We start from the raw sequence: 21,482 nt of genomic DNA on the forward strand, positions 1-21,482 counted from the left end.
TAATTTGTGGAAATTTAGCCACCTTAAATAAAAATAAATAGCTTATGGCAATGTTTATGTAAATCACAATCTTCAATAGAGGCAGCAGTAAAATTTCATACTTCTAATATGGTATGATTATAACTGTAATATATTTCTATTTATCTGATTATCCTAGAGTATTTTTGGCAGATTGTTTTAAAAGGGATAATAATGACATACCTGCAAAACTGTAAATATCCATCACTGGTTAGAGAATTAAAAGAATAAATGTCTACCATCTCTTCTCAATCTAATGTATTAATTTTATGAGGGACTCAATTCACTAGAGCACTATGTTAGGGAAACCAATAGTTTTGATGTGAAAAGATAACTATAAGCTATTTATAAGCATGGCAAATAGTTGCCTCACAACCAACCCAATAAGAATAATAAACCTTTAGGTTGAGACATAAGCATGAATTAGTTGACTATGATGGATATTGACTGTTTTGTAGTCATATAGAATTAAAGATGAGAAAAAGAACCAGAGGTATATCTTTTCATATCGAAATATAGGTGTCACATTTTTTAAAAAGTACAATGCTTTTAGGCATATCAGTAAAAAGTGTTCAGAAGCTCTGAAAAATTACCCTAAGAATAGTATTAGGTTTCATGGACTCATAGAAAAAAATTTATTCCAATAACATCTTTATTTTGCAGATAAGATCAATGAAGTATAGATACATTAAGCAATTTCCCCCAAATGACTGAGCTAATAGAGGGGAGATCAAAATGGAGATTTCCGTTTTAGACTAAGGATAGCTTGCCTCACGCCAGGCCCAGTTCATGCAAAGAATGCTTTGAGAACTTGATCACAGTGTTGCAGAAAATGCCCAATTATATTGGAGCAGTTCTTGGAGGATAAGACAGTAGATACCTCTTAAAGGTGGGAGCAGGAATTATGGGGCCATTGAAAGTAGTTCAAGGGCAATTTACAACATTGCTAACAAACTAAGTTTTTAAAAAGTCCCTATATTTTATAAGAACTTTGAAAACAGTAGGCACATCAAAACTTTGTGTTCCCTGTCTCTGTCTCCCTTTTTTTCCTTACATAGTTATCAACTTGTGGGGAAAAGGGAATAATTTAGAAAACTAGTTCTAGAATTTGACAATAACCCAGAGGCCATTACTTACATCGAATCCAATTACACAGTGGAACACTAATTCAAGCTCCTGACTAAAGATACTGTCCAAGCAACATTTCTCCAAGCAGTAAACATGCTTCTCTTTGTATTTTACCAGAAGAAAAATAATGAAAAGGCCAAAAAATAGTCTGAGCTGAAAATGGATGAAAAAAAATGACTTAGTACTCTACTAGTTAAAAATGATAGTTGTAGCAAAGACCCTACACAGAGGTACAGATCTGTCATAATTAGATTGTGTTAGTAAAATCATAAAGATGGAAAAATAATTCAAACAGGTACAAAGTGGCAGAGAAATATTTAAAACAACTAATTTGGCTTACAAGCAAAGAAATGGCTTGTACATGTGAATTAAGTATACTTATTCAACCAATAACCATTTACTTAATATTTACATATCTAGTTAATATAAGCATAAAATGTTTTTCTGTCACCAAGCTTACAATCTGATAAGAGGTAAGACTAAAATCAACTATGGAGTTTGATTTTAAATGGTAAACCACTGGCACCCCACTACTAATGTTTAAAAGGATTAAGAGGAAGAACTCATCTGAGTGGCAGCAGTGGATTGTTGTGTAGAATTTATATGGGAAAGAAAGGAAAGAAGAATGGGATGAACACAGGCAAAAAGGAGGAGACTTGTATGGATATGATAACAATGATTATATCAGGGGGAACTCTGCTGTGGAGAAATGAAAAGTTCTCCACAGGAAGGGCATGACTATAGAGGCTTAAGATGGAGAAGACTGGGCTTGATAGAGCAGGCAGTAGGGGGGTCATTAAGGTTTCTGAGCAAATTAGAACCATCGAAGCCATGATCATTTATAAAAATTAATCTTGGAGTGATACACAAGATGAATTAGAAGGACAAGGAGGCACTAGGGAAAGAGTCATTGGTCAAGGAGCTGTTGCTGTATTAGGCATGAAGTAAACAGGATGCGGACTCAGTTGGGAATCGAAAGAACAGGCAATCTCAAGAGATACTTTGAAAAAGGAAACAGCAGCCTCTTGGTGAGATAGAATAAGTAAAAGACTAAGAATAGTTTTAAAATGACTCTAATAATAATAAAAAAAAATAAAAATAAATAAATAAATAAATAAAAAAAATAAAAAAAATAAAATGACTCTAAACTTTCTATTCCCTCAAAATTGAGATTCATGGTATCACTAACAGAAACCGGTCACTTAAAAAAGGGACTCATTTGGTAGGTGGGAAAGGTAACCAGTATAATTGTGTGTATTGGTGGAAGTTGATAAGGCATTCATACATCCATAATGGAAATATTCTTGGACAGCTGGGGGCATACACCGATTATATCTAGAGATGAAAGAATTGAGAGCCATAATGTGGAAGAACACAGAGGGAGTGACTGTACCAAGAAAAGATCAGAGACTTGAGGATACCAAAAACTAGGGAATAGACAGACAAATTAGAAACACCAAAATAAAGGTGATATGCCACAGAAGAAAAATGGAAAAAATGGAATGAAAGTAGAAGGTCGGAGAGACGAAAAAAAGTTTCAAAAGGAAGGTGGTTTAATATCAATATCACAAAAACGTCAGGGGCGATGAGTCCAGTGGACTTAACATAGAGGTTATAGTTGACCTTGTAAGAGAAGATGCAACAGAATGATGATAGAGGCTAGAATGCAGGAGTCTAAACACGAAAAGAATGAATAGGAAGCAAACGTGATAGAGACAAGCCACATAGCCTGTTGCTTACTTAATGAGAAGAAAAGAATTATATGATAGCAATAATAAGAAATACAGAGGGCTTACTATGTGCCAGGCACTGTTCTAAGAGTGTAATATATATTGTGTCATTTGCTCTTCTCAGCAAGGCTATGAGGCAGATACTGCTACCATCCTCATTCTGTAGACGGGAAAACTGAGGCACAGAGAAGTGAAATAACTTGTCCTAGGTAACACATTTAGTAAACAAGAGAGCTGAGATTTGAATGCAAGAAGCTCCAGCCCCAGAGGCACAGAGCTCTTGATTGCCTTGCCACATTCCCTCTGCAAGCAAGGAGGCAAAAATTGGCCAAACTAACACAAGGTTTATCCCTCATAAGGCTTAACTATATCTGAAGGTGGAAGGGAAAGGAAAGAAATGATTGAAAAATGCTACAAATTAAAGAAGATAAACTGGGGCAGAGAGAAGGGGATGGGTTCTTGAGAACAGGGAGAATGGGTGCCTTGAGCAGTGGAGTCCTCTGAGGATAGAGGGTGTGGAAGCTCATATTTGCACACATTACATGGGTGCTCCTCAGCATCCTTCTCAGTGTGTGTCAGGGCAGGGACCAGTCACTTGCCTGTAAGGCTTCGTGGAGGTTGCCATTGTAGTCTATGATCTCAGTGGCTCCTGGATCCCCTTTTTGACCAGGTGGACCCTATGACAAAACCAATCAAGGGAAAATCATGGGTATTAGCTTAGCATGTAGGGTGGATTGTGGCAGAAACAGAAATACAACTCACAGCTCTCTCTGACCATCATTTCCCTACTAAGGCCCAACTGTACTTTAGAATATATAAATAATTATGTTCAAAATGTATCCTTATTTCAAAGGAGGCAAACCACTTCTTATATCCTGTCTTTGGTAGGTTCAATATATGAAATCTGATAAAAAAAATACAATTTAATTTTTGAAACTATTTTCTGAAAATTACAATATAGGCTACTCTGATGTGACCTGTAAAATTTTGTTTGCTTTATTCATATTTATTAAAGCATCCTCTAACCTTTTGTTCCTCATCCATACCTCATACATTGCTTCCTCATTCTTTTTTTGAGGCGGAGTCTCACTCTGTTGCCCAGGCTGGAATGCAGTAGTGTGATCTCGGCTCACTGCAACCTCTGCCTCCTGCATTCAAGTAATTCTCCTGCCTCAGCCTCCCATGCACCACCATGCCCAGCTAATTTTTGTATTTTTAGTAGAGACGGAGTTTCACCATGTTGGGCAGGCTGGCCTTGAACTCCTGACCTCAGGTGATCCACCAGTCTTGGCTCCCAAAGTGCTAGGATTACAGGTGTGAGCCACTGCACCTGGCCATCATTATTTAAAAAGATAGAACATTGTTCTGTAGAAAAATACTTGGCTTTCCCATCAGGAATGAATGCCACAAAAATTAAACAAAATAGGGAACAAACAATAGAATACATGTATATTTTTAAGACTTCTACCCTACTTATTATATCTGCTACTTAATTTCCATTAGTCATGTCATAATTCCCTGACTTTTTTTTTTTAAAAGAAAGACGCTGAACGCATGGGTTATTGCTTTCTTTATAATTGAGTTAATTGAAAAGTGGAAAATTCCATTAGCTGGATGGGAACAGAGGGAAAGTAGACGGGGGAGTTCTTTAGACCTTCTCAAAGAAGCTTAGTTTATGTGTTGGAATCCCTACATGCACTGCTCCTGGTGAGGAAAATAAAGGAGGTAGGAGTGTTTCAGGAATAATTACAGTAGTCTACCTCCAATACTATTATTGAGTATTATTCATATGACAGATATCATATGAATAGCCATGCAGACATAAATTCAAATCTGGGATTGTAGGGAGCAAAAGTTTAGAAGGATGACAGAACACTCACCCTTGGTCCCTGAGCTCCAGAGTCCCCTTTGTCTCCACGATCCCCCTTTTCCCGTTGGAAAGAGAAAAAACTTAATTAGAAGTGGGGGAATCTAGAAATCTCATGTAAGAACGTGTTTATACCATACAGAAGCATCTTTAATATGAACTTCTGAAGTGAAAAACAACAGCAACCACCACCAAAATAGCAAATGCTTTTTTAAGATGCAGCTTGAAAAGAATTAAAATTCCTTTTTTAGTTTTGAAAAGGAAAAAACTCCCTTTTCAGGTAATAGAGTATCTTGAAACAACAATATATATGGTAACTGTCTCACTAGGTAGGATCTGCAAAGGCAAAGCAAGTGGTTTCTATGGCACCCAAAGTAAGCTTTTACCTTGCAGATTGAGCCATGTTCTTCCTTTTAATGAAGAGATTTGGGGCAAAGGGAAAACGAGTCAACAATTGCTTTTCCTCTGAGAAGAAAAGTATAGATAGTTGGGACAAGAAAGGAGCAGAGAGCTCATTCTAGGGAGAATTAGGAAAGGAAGGTCACAGGCTAGGTCTCCCTCTGATGATGGGGATCTAAGGAAAAGTTCATCTGTAGGTATAGGCATTTTAACACTCAGTGCTGAAGTGGACAGCAGCCAGCTGGAACAGGTTGGCAGGGCTGAAGGTCAGGGGCAGGGCAAACCCAGCTCTCTCTCTTTTTTCATTGCAGTATGAAATTTATCTGAAGTTTCATTGATGGTGGCATTACCTCAACTGTAGAGCAGCAGGAATAGTCTAAGCCCTCAAAATTCTTAGAAACATAAACTGAAACTTTGGAGAAGAGATTCGAACCTGTGTAGATTTAAAGGTTCTTTAAAACAGTCTTAAATTGATAGGGTTCTTTTTCTGTATGGACTTCAAAGCATTTTTATATGTCTTTCTACAGATTCCTATAAACTGGGTAAGGATGAATAAAGATAAGCAGGAAAAAGGATTATAATTCTTCCCATCCACAGTATGCTAATAACATTGATCATAATAAATTCGCTATGAATGAAGCATTAATAATCTTTGCTCTCTGTTTTCTTCATCTTGCACACATTTTTTTCCATGTTAGTAGCTAACAGCATTTTAAATAATATGATTCTGCTGACAGTATATATGTTATTGCAGATAGTATAAAGAGTATGATATAGAGGAGAATTTCAATTGGCAGTTAAAATTTTAATGCAACGAAGGGAGTCAACTAAAAAGCAGAGTGTAATTTGAGCATTTATCACAAAGATAGCCAAGAAATGAAAAATTAGATTACACAATAAACAATTTAAGGAAAGTTCTTAATTTTTTTCAAAGAAGCTATTCCTATGAAATAGGAAATACAACTTCTCTTAAAGAATTTTCTGAAGCACTAGACTATTCAAAAACAAGCAAGATGAAACAAACATATTGTTTTGAGATATCATCATAGGGATACTGCAGTCCCTTTTGCAATAAGTATTGCAATTCCACTGTGTGAAAGAGTTTAATCTAAAACATGAAAAACATGCCTCTGTGGCAAAGGCAAAAAGCACAGATCTTGAAGGCCTCATGTTATATTTAAATTGTTATCTGGTTACTAACCTTTGACCCCTTTGGGCCTCTAGTTCCTGATTCACCTTGTTTCCCCTATTACAGCAGAATAAGAGGATGAAAAAGATAAAATTATAGAGGAGATAAGAACAGAAAAATAGAAATTAGCAGTGACTCAGAATAATGAAGAAAAATGGAAACACTTTATTTTAACTGCCTCAATATATGGCTCTACAGAATGTCGGTTATTATAATACTAAACATAAGTATCATCACCATATCATCAGTTCATTCCATTATTATTTTGAAGGCTGCCCTCCCATCAGTGGACGGGAAGAGTTCTGTGAATAATTCTCATTAGTCTCAACAGTGTTTTCCTGCATCAATTTCCTTTTCATCAGTGAGTAAATAGTTTCCTGTGTCTCTAGGATAGGCTATTAAAATAAAGTGTGACCACATTAGTTTGCAGAAAGTTTAAATGAATAAGGTCAAACAGACAAATAAGTCCTTAGCTCTAATATTTTCAAGGTGTTACACTCCATTAAGTTACCATAGAAACTAACACAGCACTTATCAACAGGGATTTTTTCTCAGTAAGTTTTAATACACATTGAGTGATAATGTGTTAATATGACAGCACTTCTTTTACATTTGGATATGCTATCAATTTGCTCACTGAACAGAACAGAGTAAACAGGGTGAGGTGAACTGTAAAATCTCTTTTGAAAAGAACCAGTTGGTGTGCATTTCAACAAACTATTTGTGATTTGGGCTGTTTTAATACCTGTTGAGAATGTTGTTTTAGTTTTTTGTGTTCTAAATCAAATCAAGCCAGAGAATGGTTATTTTCCAGTGTAAGAATAACTGACCTTTGGTCCGGGGGCTCCAGGTTCCCCTCGCTCACCTCTTCCAGGAGGCCCTGCTTCCCCCCGTTCACCCTGTCACAAATTGCAAAACAGGTAAATGGCCATTCCCCCCCACCCAGGCTGGTCCCTGTAGATTAATAAATGAGTTGAATGAAACCAAAGAAAGCAGAGAGTTTTCATTGATTTACCCTGTACCCAGCACTTTATTAATCTCTTAACATGAATTATCTCATTTTATAATCAAAACAATTTGTGATCATTAATTTTAGGTGTCAACTTGACTGGATCAAGGGACACATAGAAAGATAATAAAGCATTGCTTCTGGGTTGTCTGTGAAGGTGTTAATGGAGGAGATTGGCGGGTGAGTCTGTTGACTGAGTGCTGAAGATGTACTTTCAATGTGAGGGGGCACCATCAAATCTGCTGTGGTCCCACATAGAAGAGGAAAGGCAAACTCTCTCTTCCGGAGCTGAGAGCCCTTCCTCTCAGTCCTTGAACATCAGAACTCCAGGTTCTCTGGCCTTTGGATTTTAGGACTTGCACCAGTGCCCCTCAGGCTCTTATGCCTTCAGCCTCAGACTGAAAGTTACACCATCTGCCTCCCTGGACCTGATGCCTTCAGACTTGGACTGAGCCATGCTACCATCAACCCAGGGTCTCCTCCAGCTTGCAGATAGCCTGTTGTGGGACTTCTCAGCCTCCATAATTTTATGAGCCAATTCCCCTAATAAATCCCCACTCATCTGTCTATCTCCCTATATATATCCTATTGGTTCTGTCTGTCTGGAGAAACTTGACTAATATGCAGTTATCCAATGTTTGTATTATCATCTCCATTTTATGGATAAGGAAATGGTTTGGTAAATGCCTGTCAAATAGCTATGTTGGTAAATAGAAAGACCTTTAAAGGGAATTGATAAAGACCATCATTATACCTCAAGATAGGAATGAATATCCATTTTCATTCTGCAGTCACTTTTTAAGCACTGCTGGCAAGAAGCATGGCAAAGTGGTTAAGTTCCTGGCACTGTAATCCAGCATCTTAGGTTTTACTCCTGGCTCTGCTATTTACCAATTCTGTGTTCTAGGGTAAGTTAGTTAGGTCCTGTACATCTCAGTTTCCTCCGTAAAATGGACAAAGTTATAGTACTCATCTCATAGTTTATGAATGTAAAATTGTTTGGGTTTTACAGTTTTTTAATATATTCATATCTCTGTGAAGTATAAATATGGCTATTGTCCTCAAGGAGCTAGTGATCTAGTTAGGCAGACAAGAGCTGCAAAACCAAAATAGTTAAGGATTAAGGAGTAATGTAAGGCCATATGTGACAGAAGGGGAATCCCTATTGGTTTCTATTATTGTGGATTGGATCCCTGGAGGTGAGACTTGAGTCATGTCCTGAAGGATGAGTACGGTTTATTTCATAATTAATGTGTTAATGACTGTAGCATAGATGAGTGCAGAAACTGCACAAAACACTTTACATGTATTATCCTATTTAATCCTCAGGACAAATGAGAAAAGTTTTATTATCCATATTCTACAGATGAGGAAGCCAAAGTTTGGAGAGGTTAAGTAACTTGCTCAAAGTGAGAAAGCTTTTAAAGTGGGTAAAACTGATGGTACTCAATCTTCAACTTTTACATAAATGTTTTAAATGTAAATCTTTTGCACATCTTTGATCATTTTCTCAGGACAAATTCCTAGTTGGAAAATTGCTAGGTCAAAAAAGTATGAATATTTTTAAAAACTTGCTAAATTGCCCTCCAGGAAGATGGTACCTTTTAATACTCCCTAAACACAGAGTAAAGAGAGTCTGGCTTCTTGCATAAGGGGTAGAATTTCAATCATCAAACATTTAGAATTCAGACTGTTGATGACATATTTATGGATGAAAGAGGTGCTCGCCTCACTGAAGGAAATACTTCATCTTGGAAAAGATAAGAAAATAGAATTGGATCTGTGGTGGGTCATGTAGGGCTTGAAATTCCAAGATTCTTATCTGTGTCATGCCCATTTTGGGGAGTCCTTGTGGTTTTATAGGGGAGGTGGGATAGGTTAGTCAAGGGTTAAGAAAGACAGGAGGCAAGCGTTAAAAACTCAGTAGGTTTCCTAACAGCAACTGAAGAGGTTGTGAAAATGGAGAGGTTGGGAGAAAGACAAGGTACTTCTCTAGATACAGGAGACAGACACAATGGCCTAGAAATGAAAGGACTTTTTGCTTTTTGTCATCCCCCACCCCATTACCCTGTTGAGTGAGACTAAGGAGCTTCTATTGGTATATGAAAATTATTAAAAAACTGTAAAGTATTTGGTGTTTCTTTTAATGTTTTATTTTAAGAATTACAGAATTCTAAAACAGTCCACTATGAAAAATGAAAACCCTTAAAAATAATTTATCTGTAGTTCGCCACAAGAGTGAAGTCAATACATCTTTACTTTTTAACATTTATATATTTTTAGAGAGGGGATCTTGCTATGTTTCCCAGGCTGGAGTATAGTGGCTATTCACAGGCACTATCATAGCACACTATAGCCTCAAACTCCTGGACTCAAGTAGTCCTCTGGCCTCAGCCTCCTGAGTAGGTAGGATGACAGGTGTGCACCACCACATCCAGCTAGAATCACTTGTTGTTATGTCCCTTATTAGTTCCCTATCACTCTCTGAAATTATATTATTTGTCTACTTCTTTCCCTCCTTCCATCTCTTCCTTGTCCACACTGCAATGTAAGCTTCAGGAGAATAGAAACTGTTGCTGTTGCATTTACTTCCCATGCTTAAATGCAGAAAAATATTTGGTCAAAACATTGGTGAATTAATGAATAAACAGTATTAGTAAAAGTATTCTAAAATATTCTGACTATAGTTCCATTTCTTTCCTTTTCTCTTTTTTTTTGAGGTCTCACTCTGTCACCCAGGCTGGAGTGCAGTGGTGTGATCTCGGCTCACTGCAACCTCTGCCTCCTGGGCTCAGGTGATCCTTCCACCTCAGCCTCCTAAGTAGCTGGGACTACAGGCATGCGCCACCATGCCCAGACAATTTTTGTATTTTTAGTGGAGATGAGGTCTCATCATGTTGCCCAGGCTGATCTCAAACTCATGGGCTCAAGCAATCTGCCTGCCTCAGCCTCCCAAAGTGCTGGGATTACAGGCGTAAGCCACCATGCCCAGGCCCCTCCCCCCATTTCCTTAGCCTGATATAGGTCCCTCTCAGGCACTAATGTAGGTATAAAAGATGCAGCATTTTTTGATGCCATTGTACATCTTCCTTCATTATGATCCCTCTTCACTGTGCTGGGAATAAGAAACATAGTCTTGGTTACTTTTTAAATCTGAATTTAGCGGTACAAATCCAGACTGTCTACACAAGTGGAAGAGTGGTGTTCAGCTGAAAGAGATTTTTAAAATAATCATGACTTTCCCATGATGACACTGAACCAACCATAACATTTATACTTAACATATGTGGATTCAACACGAATTAGATATTTCAAATAATACTGATGATGTGTGTATATGTGTGCACGTGCATGTTGCTGTTTTAACAGCTGAGTTAAGGTAGGTAGTTGAGCTGACAATTAACCTCAAAGTAATGTTAATAAAACGAATTTCCTATCCATATCCCTTCTGTGGAAATACCAAATAGGTACAGTACACTCTTTACTTTTATTTGGGGTTCAGAGTAGTATCTGTTATATGAGTACCTGGTCTATAAAATCATTCTAGGTTCTTCATAACAGTAATTAATGTTGATTTTATGCCTCTACATCTGGAACTTTTTCTGAAACTGCAGAATAGTTTAAAATCAGGAAACTAAAGAAAAGATATTTAGGAATGAACTTCACTCTCTACTGCTTGTGTTTTTTCTATTTTCCCTTGCACAGCACACAAAATGCCACACACGCTTTTAGATCCAGTTCACACCTGGCTTTCTCCTTCAGTGACCAGGCCACCCTTTCTTTGTGTATCATGCCCATCTGTGAGGCTGCCTTCTTTCCTGCCCTGGCTCCGAGGCTGCAAGCCTGAATAAATGCAACAGTTCTTGTATGAACAGGGAATGCTCATTATTTTGCTTTCACTCTCTCTTTTTATTCCAGAAAGACATTTCTTGTGTGAATCTGCTCAGGCTAAAACAGGAATTCCTCATATTTTGTTAATAAGCCTGACAGCTCATTATGTGAAGAAATTTCTCAAGAAAACAATTTTGCATAATCCGATGGAGTTTCAGTCCCCCCAGGACACACATAGTTTCCATTTACTAGGTTTAGAGTTATTTTCACTTGACCAGCAGAAATGAGGACCCTTCTGTCAGAACAGACCATGAACATATTTCTGTAACTCTTGGAAATCACCCCTGGCTTATTTCTGTTGAATGTGATACACATTGAGGCAAAGCCTGCTATGGTTTAAAAATAAAAGAATGTAGTTTGATGTAATTTTGCCCCTTCTTTGATTCATGAGTCTGTCATGAGTAAAGTTCCATCATCAGAGCTGTACTTTTTATGTCTTTCAGGGTAGATAAAAAGAGAACTCTGGGTCTGACTGTATTCATAGCAGCATATATATATATATTTTGCATGGCAGTATACAGATTTTGCTTTTAGAGCCCTCTCTAGGTTTGCCAAGTAGAAGATCATGAGATGGTTTTCATTATAGAATATTTTTGCAGACGTTATTCAGAGTAGATCCTTTTGGGATGAGGCACTTAGGAATCTATATGACATCAGTACTTGCCTTTGAAATCTGGGGAGTAATGGGAATCGTAATAACCTTTGATTTACAAGTATATCCTGAAATTGGTGATGAGGAACAGGAGTTAATGAGTTCTATCTCTCCTCAGAATTCCTCTACTTTTCCATATGGCCAGGAAGTTAATAGCATCCTATCAGTTTAGGAGCAATTTGGGGGACAAGTGGAACAACTGAAATATTTCACCATCCTGTTGTCTTGCCTAAAGCTTTCTAGAATTAACTTTCCACTACTCAATAATGAACACAGTGGTTCCATTAGAAGTGTTAGTAATGGGTAGATTAAGCTGCTTTCATTCTCTATTAGGCAAAAATATCTGGTCACCTAAATTACGAAGTTACCCCACATTTCTTTCAACATAGTGGACTAAAAATATATGACAAAGATTTCCGAATGAAGAAATCAAGCAAAAAGGAAGGAAGGAAGGAGGGAGGGAGAGAGGGAGGAAGAAAAGAAAGAAAAGAAAAAAGAAAGAAGAAAGAAAGAAAGAGAAATAGAGAGAGAAAGAAGAAAGAAAGAAAGAGAAAGAAAGGAAAAGGGAACGAAGGGAAGGGAAAGAAGGAAAGGAAGGGAAAGGGAAGGAAAGGGAAGAGAAGGGAAGGGAAGCGAAGGGAAGGAAGAAAGGAAGGAGGGAAGGAAGAAAGGAAGGGAGGAAGGAAGGATGGAGGAAGAAAGAAAGAGAAAGGAAAGGAAAGGAAGGAAAGGAGGGGAAGGGAAGGAAGAAAGGAAGGAAAGGAAGGAAGGAGAGAAGGAAGGAAGGAAGGAAGGAAGATAGGAAGGAAAGAAGGAAGGAAGAGAGAGAGAGAAAGAAGAAAGATGGAAAGAGAAAAAGAGAAAAAGAAAAGAAGGAAGGAAAGAAAAGAAAGAAAGAAAAAGGAAAGAGAATGAAAGAAAAAAGGAAGAGAAAGGAAAGAAAAAGCAAGGGAGGAAGGAAGGAAGAAAAGAAAGAAAGAAAGAGGGAAAGAAAAGAAAGAAGCCCACTTACTTTTGTTCCTGGTAAACCTGGTAAGCCTGGTTCTCCTTGAGGACCAATGAAACCTGGTTCTCCCTTTAAAAACATGGGCATATGAGATCATTAATCATTTGACAATAAATAAATAAATAAATAAATAAATAAATAAAGCTAAACTCATTTTCTTCTACTGAGATTTTACTTCCCTGGTTGTATACAGCTTTCTTGCCGAGATCTAGCTACTTACTATAAAATTAATCCAAACTGGTTTTAATCAGTGGAGACACTTTGAGCAAAATTTTGGAGAAGCTTTAGAAAGTAAAAGTGACTAAGTAATCAGATAAATGTCCTTATAATTTCCTTTCTCATCTGTTGTCCACTGTTTCTTACCACTTACCAAAATAAGATGCATTATATTTGGGTGAATGTGGTAGGTAGCCCTTAAAATGGGCCCCAATAATCTTACCTCCTGTTGTTCATCGCTTTGTGTAATCCTCTCCCCTTAAGTGTAGACTGGATTTACTGACTCACATCTAATGAAAAGAATATGGCAGAAGTGATGGAGTATCACATCTGAACCTAAGTTGTGAAAAGCCTGTGGCTTCCGTTTTGGGGGCCCTTTCTTGTTCTCTCTTAATTGGATCACATGTTGAGGACTGAGGTCTGTCAGCAACCACATGTGTGAACTTGGGAGCAAGTGCCTCACCCTTATAGAGTCCTCAAATGTGACCACAGGCCTGGCTGACAGCTTCACAGCAATCTCATGGGAGACTGAGCCAGAAGCACATAGTTATGCTGTGCTTGAATTCCTGTCCCTCACAAACTATAAGATAGTTAATGTTTGTTGTTTTAAGCCACTAAAATTTTAAGGGTATTATGGTGGGCAGCAATAGATAACTGATGCAATGAATGTTGTTAGAGAAGAGATTCAGGAATGTTCAGCATGAAAAGAAAACTATCTCTCCTTGCCATACCTCTAAAACCTTCTCTCCACTACCTAGAGGAAACCCAGAAGTAAAATAAAAATATATTTCATCTTGGTCCCCAATTCCTGGCACCAACCTCCTAAAATGGAATTTTCTCAGTGATAAGATAGAGAAGGAGCATCTTTTGTTATTCAAACCAGTTCCTTTCAACCATACTAAGTCTCTGTCACTGACGTGACTCTCATGGGAGCCCTAGACAGCTTCAGGATAGGAACTGGTTGCCAGAGGGGCCAACGGTATAAGAGTGTGGGAACTTTCTGCCCTACCTCCCAGCCTCTGGGGAAGGGACAGGATCTGGACATGAGTCCAACCACCAATGGCCAATGATTTAATCAATTATGTCTACGTAATGGAAGTTCCATAAAAGCCCCTGAACAACAGGGACTGGAGAGCTTCCAAGTCAGTGAGCACATCCATACACTGGGAGGGTGGAATATATCAACTCCATCGAGACAGAGGCTCTTGTACTCTGGCCTCTTTTGGACCTTGCCCTATGTACTTCTTCATTTGGCTGTTCATTTTTATTAACTGTAATAGTATATAGCACCTTCCTGATTTCTGTGAGTTGCTGTAGCAAATATCAATCCTGAGTCGGGGGGAGGGGATGTGCAAACCCCTGAATTTGTAGCTGAGTCAGACAGAAGTATAGGTAACCTGGGGGCTCAATACCTGTGCCTAGTGACCAAAATGAGCTCACTCTTATAAGACTGAGCCCTTAAATCTGTTTGATACCAACCAGGGGAGTTAGTGCCAGAATAGGATCGAATTGTAGGACACCCAGTTGGTGTCAGAGAATCAGAGAGGTAGAGAACTGGTGTTGGAAAAGACACTACATATTTGGTGTTGGAAAATACTTGAGATGAGCGTTCACATTAGCTTGACTATCCATAAAGTTTTATTTTCTTTTTTAACTATTTGAGGTCAAATATAAGAGTTTACCCAAAATCTATAAGAAAAATTTAAAGCAAAAGCCATAATGGCTTTGTTCTCAGTTCCTGTTTTTTCCCCTCTTGGATGATTTCTGGACCAGTTGTTAATATTTTAAAATATATTTGATTTCTTTCTAAGGCAGTAGTATTTCAACCTTTGTTTCATGATACTTGGAACTGAGCAGGAATGTATAGAGAAAATGTTTTATAAGACATGATAAAATGTCAGGCTGGGTTCCGTGGCTCACACCTGTAATCCCAGTACTTTGGGAGGCTGAGGTGGGTGGATCACTTAAATCCAGGAGTCTGAGACCAGCCTGGGCAACATAGGGAGACCCCCTTCTCTACAAAAAATATGAAAAATTATCCAGGTGTGATGGTGCGAGCCTGTCGTCCCAGCTACTTAGGAGACTGAGGTGGGAGGATCGTTTTAGCCCGGGAGGTTGAGGATGCAGTGAGCCGTGATGGTGCCACTGCACTCCAACATGGTTGACAGAGCAAGACCCTGTCTCAAAGAAACAAAACAAAAAGACACGCTAAAATGTCATCAAATATTTTTCACAGAAGTCAATTTTTAAAATATGCTACAAAAAACCTTGGGTATTGGGTGGGGAACAAGAGGATATCACCACCACCAGACATATATTGATAAATAACTCAAATATATTTATCTCTAGCTCTGGTGCTCATGAGACTGATCTAAGAAAAAAAAAAAGGCAGGAGTGGGGAACTAATGCTTTAGGTTTATTGCTTGCACATTTTCTGTAACTCCCTAGTCTACCTGTCCCATACCGTTACCCCTATTAGAAAGGAGAATCTGAAAATATAATTTTGGGTGGATCTCTTAATGGCCTAAAATTAAAATCTGAACTATATTCAGAGAAATCAATGGCGATTATTCTACTTCTAGTAAAAGAGTTTAACTTAAGTCAAACAAAAACATTATGAGGAATACATCTGTTTACATGTAAAATATTTCACCTAACAAAATGATACATACAAATAAATATTTCCCTTCCCAAGAGAAATGCTGTGTTAAAGTCAACGTGTATCATTGGTAACAACTTACTGTCAGGGAAATGTAATGCAAGTTAATATGTTGAAAGTTTACAGGGAGACCAGAATTCTTGTGTATATTCAAGTGAAAATAAAATGATTTCATTCTTTAGAAAAACAAATAGATGCACCATTAAAGCACACTAATAAAAGAGAAGAAAAAAAGAGTAAATGTTGCAAAAACATATTTCTTATACAGGTTAGTGCTTAGTTTATAAAAAGATGAAGCATGCAGGTGCATCATTTACAAACAAATAAATAAGGCTTTGCTATCTCAGCTGCCAGGTAAAACTTTTTTTCTTCCTTTTTTAAAAATAGAAGATATGTTGTTTCCTTTAGTAAGTGTATGGAAAGTTCTTTTTTTTATGTGCTAGCTGAAAGCATCGATAGTTCTTTGAAACAGAAAATTCAGGGGAAAATTTATTTCTAGATACAAAATTAGCATTGCATTTGACAATCTCAATGATTTTAGCACAATTAATATTGATTGGCTAATTTTATTTTATTTTATTTTATTTTTGAGATGGAGTCTCACTCAGTCGCCCAGGCTGGAGTGCAGTGGCAAAATCTCGGCTCACTGCAAGCTCCACCTCCCAGGTTCACGCCATTCTCCTGCCTCAGCCTCCCGAGTAGCTGGGACTACAGGCGCCCACCACTACGCCCGGCTAATTTTTTTGCATTTTTAGTAGAGACGGGGTTTCACCGTGTTAGCCAGGATGGTCTCGATCTCCTGACCTCATGATCCTCCCGTCTAGGCCTCCCAAAGTGCTGGGATTACAGGCGTGAGCCACCGTGCCCGGCCTGATGGGCTAATTCTTAAGGCTTTGAGCATGATACATTATACCTGATCATGCCACTTTAAGAAAGCATCTACCATATCTGTACATTCTGACACACTTCTTATTTCAATTTATTCAAGGAGAAAAACCACATACTTAATTTTAGGATCACAGTTTTCGCCTATTTACTTCCAGAGGTCTGAATCACTTTAGAAACATTATCTCCATTCTCTCTATATCTTGGCAGGATGGGCAGGAGTTAATTATTGTTCTCTTTTTTCTCTCTCAGACTTCAAAAACAATTGTTGAAGTAAATAAGGCATGGATATGTTGACTCATGGTCTTCAGCTAGTTGGGCTATTTCTTACTTCCCTAAGCTTATACCAGAGGTTCTCAAAGTGTGCTCTGAGGACCTCTAGAGATTTCTGGGTTTTTTCAGGAAGTCTTTAAGGTCAAACTATTTTTACAATAACACAAAGACATTATTTGCCTTTTTACTTTCGTTCCTTCATGAGTACACGGAGTATGAAAAGTTCAATAGGCCAGGCGTGGTGGCTCATGTTTGTAATCCCAGCACTTTGGGAGGCCAAGGAGGGTGGATTACTTGAGGTCAGGAGTTTGAGTCCAGCCTGGCCAACATGGTGAAAATCCATCTCTATTAAAAATACAAAAACTAGCCGGGAATGGTGGCATGCACCTGTAACTCCAGCTACTTGGGAGGCTGAGGCAGGAGAACCACTTGAACCTGGGAGGCAGAGGTTACAGTGAGCTAAGATTGCGCCACTGCACTCCAGCTCAGGCAACAGAGGGAAACTCTGTTTCAAACAAACAAACCAAAAAGAAAGGTTTATTATATGGTTCCAGATTCCACGTTGCACCTAACCTTTAAGAAACTACCACTTGTGGGGTTTAGGATCGTAGCCAAGAAAAATATCAACAATTATCTGAATAGGCTAACCTTCCCCTGTCCAATTACATATCCGCATGAGGCCAGTTTTTCTTCATATACTTCAATGAAAACAACAAATTGAATGCAGAAGCAGATATGAGAATCCAATTGCCTTCTATTAAGTCAGGCATTAGATTTGCTATATATATATATATATACACACACACACACACACATACATATACATATATATACACACACACATACATATACATATATATACACACATATATCTCTCAAAATGTCATTCTTCCTGCTCTTTTTAAAAAATCTTGTCTTAAAAACCAGTTATATTTCATAAAACATGCTATTTGATTAACATGTAATTGATTTTTAGAAATTTTTCAGTTTTAACTTCTTTTTTTTTTCTTTTGTTTTTGTTTTTGAGACAGGGTCTCACTCTGTGCCCAGGCTGAAGTTCAGTGGTATGATCATGGCTCACTGCAGGCTTGATCCCCTGGGCTCAAAGGATCCTCCCACCTCAGCTTCCTGAGTAGCTTGGACTATAGCTGTGCATCACCACGCCTGGCTAATTTTTAAATTTTTTGTAGAGACTAGGTCTCGCTATGTTGCCCAGGCTGGTCTCAAACTCCTGGCCTCAAGCAATCCTCCTGCCTTTGCCTCCCAAAGCACTGAGATTACAGGTGTGAGCCACTGCCCCCCAGGCAGCTTTAATTTCCAATGCAGAAATAACACAAGACATATTCTACATAAACAAAAGCTCTTTCAATTCTAATTTTTAAGAATGTAAAGGGATTCTGAGACCAAAAAGTTCGAGAACTGCTAGAACAAAAATGCAGAATTTTATTAAAGGCTGACTTTTCAAGCTGGAGTCTTAATAGAGGATTCTGGCTTTGTTCAGGTGTGGCTTAGTTAAGACTTACCATGCAAAAATGCAAGCAAAGCACTTAACCTCTCCCTAGAATTAAGTCAGTGTGCAATAAATACTTGTTATTATTGTTTCCTTTATCTTACAGGCTTACAAATGTTAGCTGTCTAGTAGTAGTAGTAGTAACAGCAGTAGCAGCAGTAGCAGCAGTAGTAGTAGTGTTACAACATCTCTGCAACATAATTGGTAATATACAAAGTGTCTTCTTGTCACCTTTTAACCTGCCTAGGGTTATACTCAATACTACTTCAACTTCTTTCAAGAAGTAACCCTAAATTTTCTCAGTTGAATATGTCATTAGTTTATGAGACAATATCCATCTGCCAGAGCAGTTGAGATTGCAAAACCAAAAGAGGTTTAAAACACATCAGAACAGTGTAAGATAGAAAAGTGATGAGTTTACTAAGAATGAGTTTTCTTCCTTCGAAGACGGAAAGAAGAAAATGTTCCTACCTATAAATTTCCCTAAATGAATGTAATCTTAAAAAAAAAAAACCCATCTTTTTGAAAAGAATTGATATACAGTTTAAAGGTTCTAGAATCTCCTAAAATGTCTAGGCAAAAGGCAATGACAGCCTAAGTATACAGAAATATTTTCTTGTAATAAAAGAAATAAGCAAATGACTACTATACTATAGTCCCAATTAGTCACAATTTCTGTTAACCAGGGTAGAGGAAAGAGACCAGGTCAGGGAAGAAGGCAGGAGGAAGCAGCTGAAGTACAATTCAAAGGCAAAGGACTTTTGGGAAATCATCTTTGGAGTCAATCAGACTTCACAAAAATGAGCTTACATAAGTTTTCAGGGCAACAAACAGGAGAAATAACTGTTTATATTGGAATGTATAGTGATTATCACAGCTGTTTTACATATTTAATCTCCCTTAATGAATGGGACATAGGAGAGCAGTAAATTGAAAATTATCCACACGTATTTGTCTGAGTAGACAAAGTGAGGGAGGAAACTGGAACTATAATGGAATTAAGTACTTAACATTACTTTTAAGGAAGGAAAAAAATAAATCCAGTGGGTTTTTTTTATTTTTCTTTTTTATTGGGCAATTACCTAAATTACAAAATCCAAATCACAATTTCAAAATGAGCCATTTTAGAAATAACATGGGAACATAAAGCAGAGATCCTTTGGAAAGGGCATGTCCTGCTCCCATTATCAGGGAAATGTGGATTTAAACAGGCAGACTGCAAGTAAAATAGCTCTACCATTGAAGTAAAAACAATAAAGTAGGACATTTTCTGAAAGTGTTTATCTTTAAAGTTAATGTTCTGTTAGTGCATTTTAAAGAAAATAACAAAATGTCTAAGAAAAATGGGGGAAAGACAAAGACTTAAACCTCTGGCTTGTTGCATATATCAGGACACCAATGAATAGCATAAGAATAAGTTGGGTAGAACACCAATTATTTCAGAGTTACTTTAATCCGTTTTTTTCCCCTCAGGTATTATACATATTTCTTCTCTCATTTTATAGATATTCCACATTCTCCATCTCTCCATCTGTTCACTCACTATCTCAAGTTAGATAGCATGTTAGGTTTTTACTTTTGTTATCAGTGAGAACAACAAGATGACAAAGTAAATTGGTATTCCTCACATTGGTGCTGAGGATAGATAGTGTGTGGAAGGGAATGAATGAAGGCAACCAAGAGACAGATCTGAGACCACTGCTGCTTGCAAAGTTAGTGCCTAACTCATGGGCAAGGACTTCATGACTAAAACACCAAAAGCAATGGCAACAAAAGCCAAAACAGACAAATGAGATCTAATTCAACTAAAGAGCTTCTGCACGGCAAAAGAAACTACCATCAGAGTGAACAGGCAACCTACAGAATGGGAGAAAATTTTTGCAATCCACTCATCTGACAAAGGGCTAATATGCAGAATCTACAAAGAACTCAAGCAAATTTACAAGAAAAAAACAAACAACCCCATCAAAAAGTGGGCAAAGGATATGAACAGACACTTCTCGAAAGAAGACATCTATGCAGCCAACAGTAACATGAAAAAATGCTCATCATCACTGGCCATTAGAGAAATGAAAATCAAAACCACAATGAGATACCATCTCATGCCAGCTAGAATGGCAATCATTAAAAAGTCAGGAAACAACACATGCTGGAGAGGATGTGGAGAAATAGGAATGCTTTTACACTGTTGGTGGGACTGTAAATTGGTTCAACCATTGTGGAAGACAGTGTGGCGATTCCTCAAGGATCTAGAACTAGAATTACCATTTGACACAGCAATCCCATTACTGAGTACATACCCAAAGGATTATAAATCATGCTACTATAAAGGCACATGCACACGTATGTTTACTGTGGCACTATTCACAATAGCAAAGACTTGGAACCAACCCAAATGTCCATCAATGTGAGACTGGATTAAGAAAATGTGGCACATATACACCATGGAATACTATGCAGCCATAAAAAAGGATGAGTTCATGTCCTTTGCAAGGACATAGATGAAGCTGGAAACCATCATTCTCAGCAAACTATCATAAGGACAGAAAACCAAACACCACACGTTCTCACTCACAGGTGGGGATTGAACAATGAGATCACTTGGACACAGGGTGGGGAACATCACACACCAGGGCCTGTCAGGGGGTGGAGGGCTGAGGGAGGGACAGCATTAGGAGAAATATCTAACGTAAATGATAAGTTGATGGGTGCAGCAAACCAACATGGACATGTATACCTATGTATCAAACCTGCACAGTGTGCACATGTACCCTAGAACTTAAAGTATATTAAAAAAAAAAGTTAGTGCCTAACTAAAGTGAGAGAGAATGGTAAAAAGAAGGAAGAAAAGGAAGAGGAGAAGGAGTAGTGAGGAATTCAGGGAGGGAGGGAAGGAGAGACAGAGAGGAAGACAAGAGGAGAGAGAAATAATAGAGAGGAACAGGCATTTAAAAATGTTCTCCTCCTTTCCACATTACCATAAAAATTAAATCCAGATTTAATCTGTTCTCTTTGTTTTTGTTGTTTTCTGTTGTTCTGTTTTGTTTTTA

The 21,482-nt window shown here is 37.9% G+C and overlaps 1 protein-coding gene across 50 annotated transcripts in view; it reads right to left on the reverse strand.

Moving 5' to 3' along the window:
• The window catches only part of COL25A1 (collagen type XXV alpha 1 chain), a 430,187-nt gene that overhangs the window by 46,256 nt on the left and 362,449 nt on the right, over positions 1 to 21,482 (reverse strand). For 43 of the 50 annotated variants that reach the window (XR_008524677.2, XM_054554287.2, XM_054554264.2 and 40 more), the window contains 5 exons: positions 12,896 to 12,958; positions 7,162 to 7,230; positions 6,344 to 6,388; positions 4,757 to 4,801; positions 3,476 to 3,553 (listed from right to left, as the gene is read on the reverse strand). Coding sequence is in view for 49 of the 50 variants with exons in the window: in XM_054554287.2 (XP_054410262.1) it covers positions 3,476 to 3,553; positions 4,757 to 4,801; positions 6,344 to 6,388; positions 7,162 to 7,230; positions 12,896 to 12,958 (300 nt within the window). In the remaining variant the exon portion in view is untranslated. The remainder of the gene's footprint in view (positions 1 to 3,475; positions 3,554 to 4,756; positions 4,802 to 6,343; positions 6,389 to 7,161; positions 7,231 to 12,895; positions 12,959 to 21,482) is intronic. The other 7 variants (XM_054554300.2, XM_054554284.2, XM_054554295.2 and 4 more) reach the window with 1 other exon arrangement.

The sequence above is a fragment of the Pongo abelii genome, chromosome 3, assembly GCF_028885655.2.
Source record: "Pongo abelii isolate AG06213 chromosome 3, NHGRI_mPonAbe1-v2.0_pri, whole genome shotgun sequence".
NCBI classification, from domain to species: domain Eukaryota; kingdom Metazoa; phylum Chordata; class Mammalia; order Primates; family Hominidae; genus Pongo; species Pongo abelii.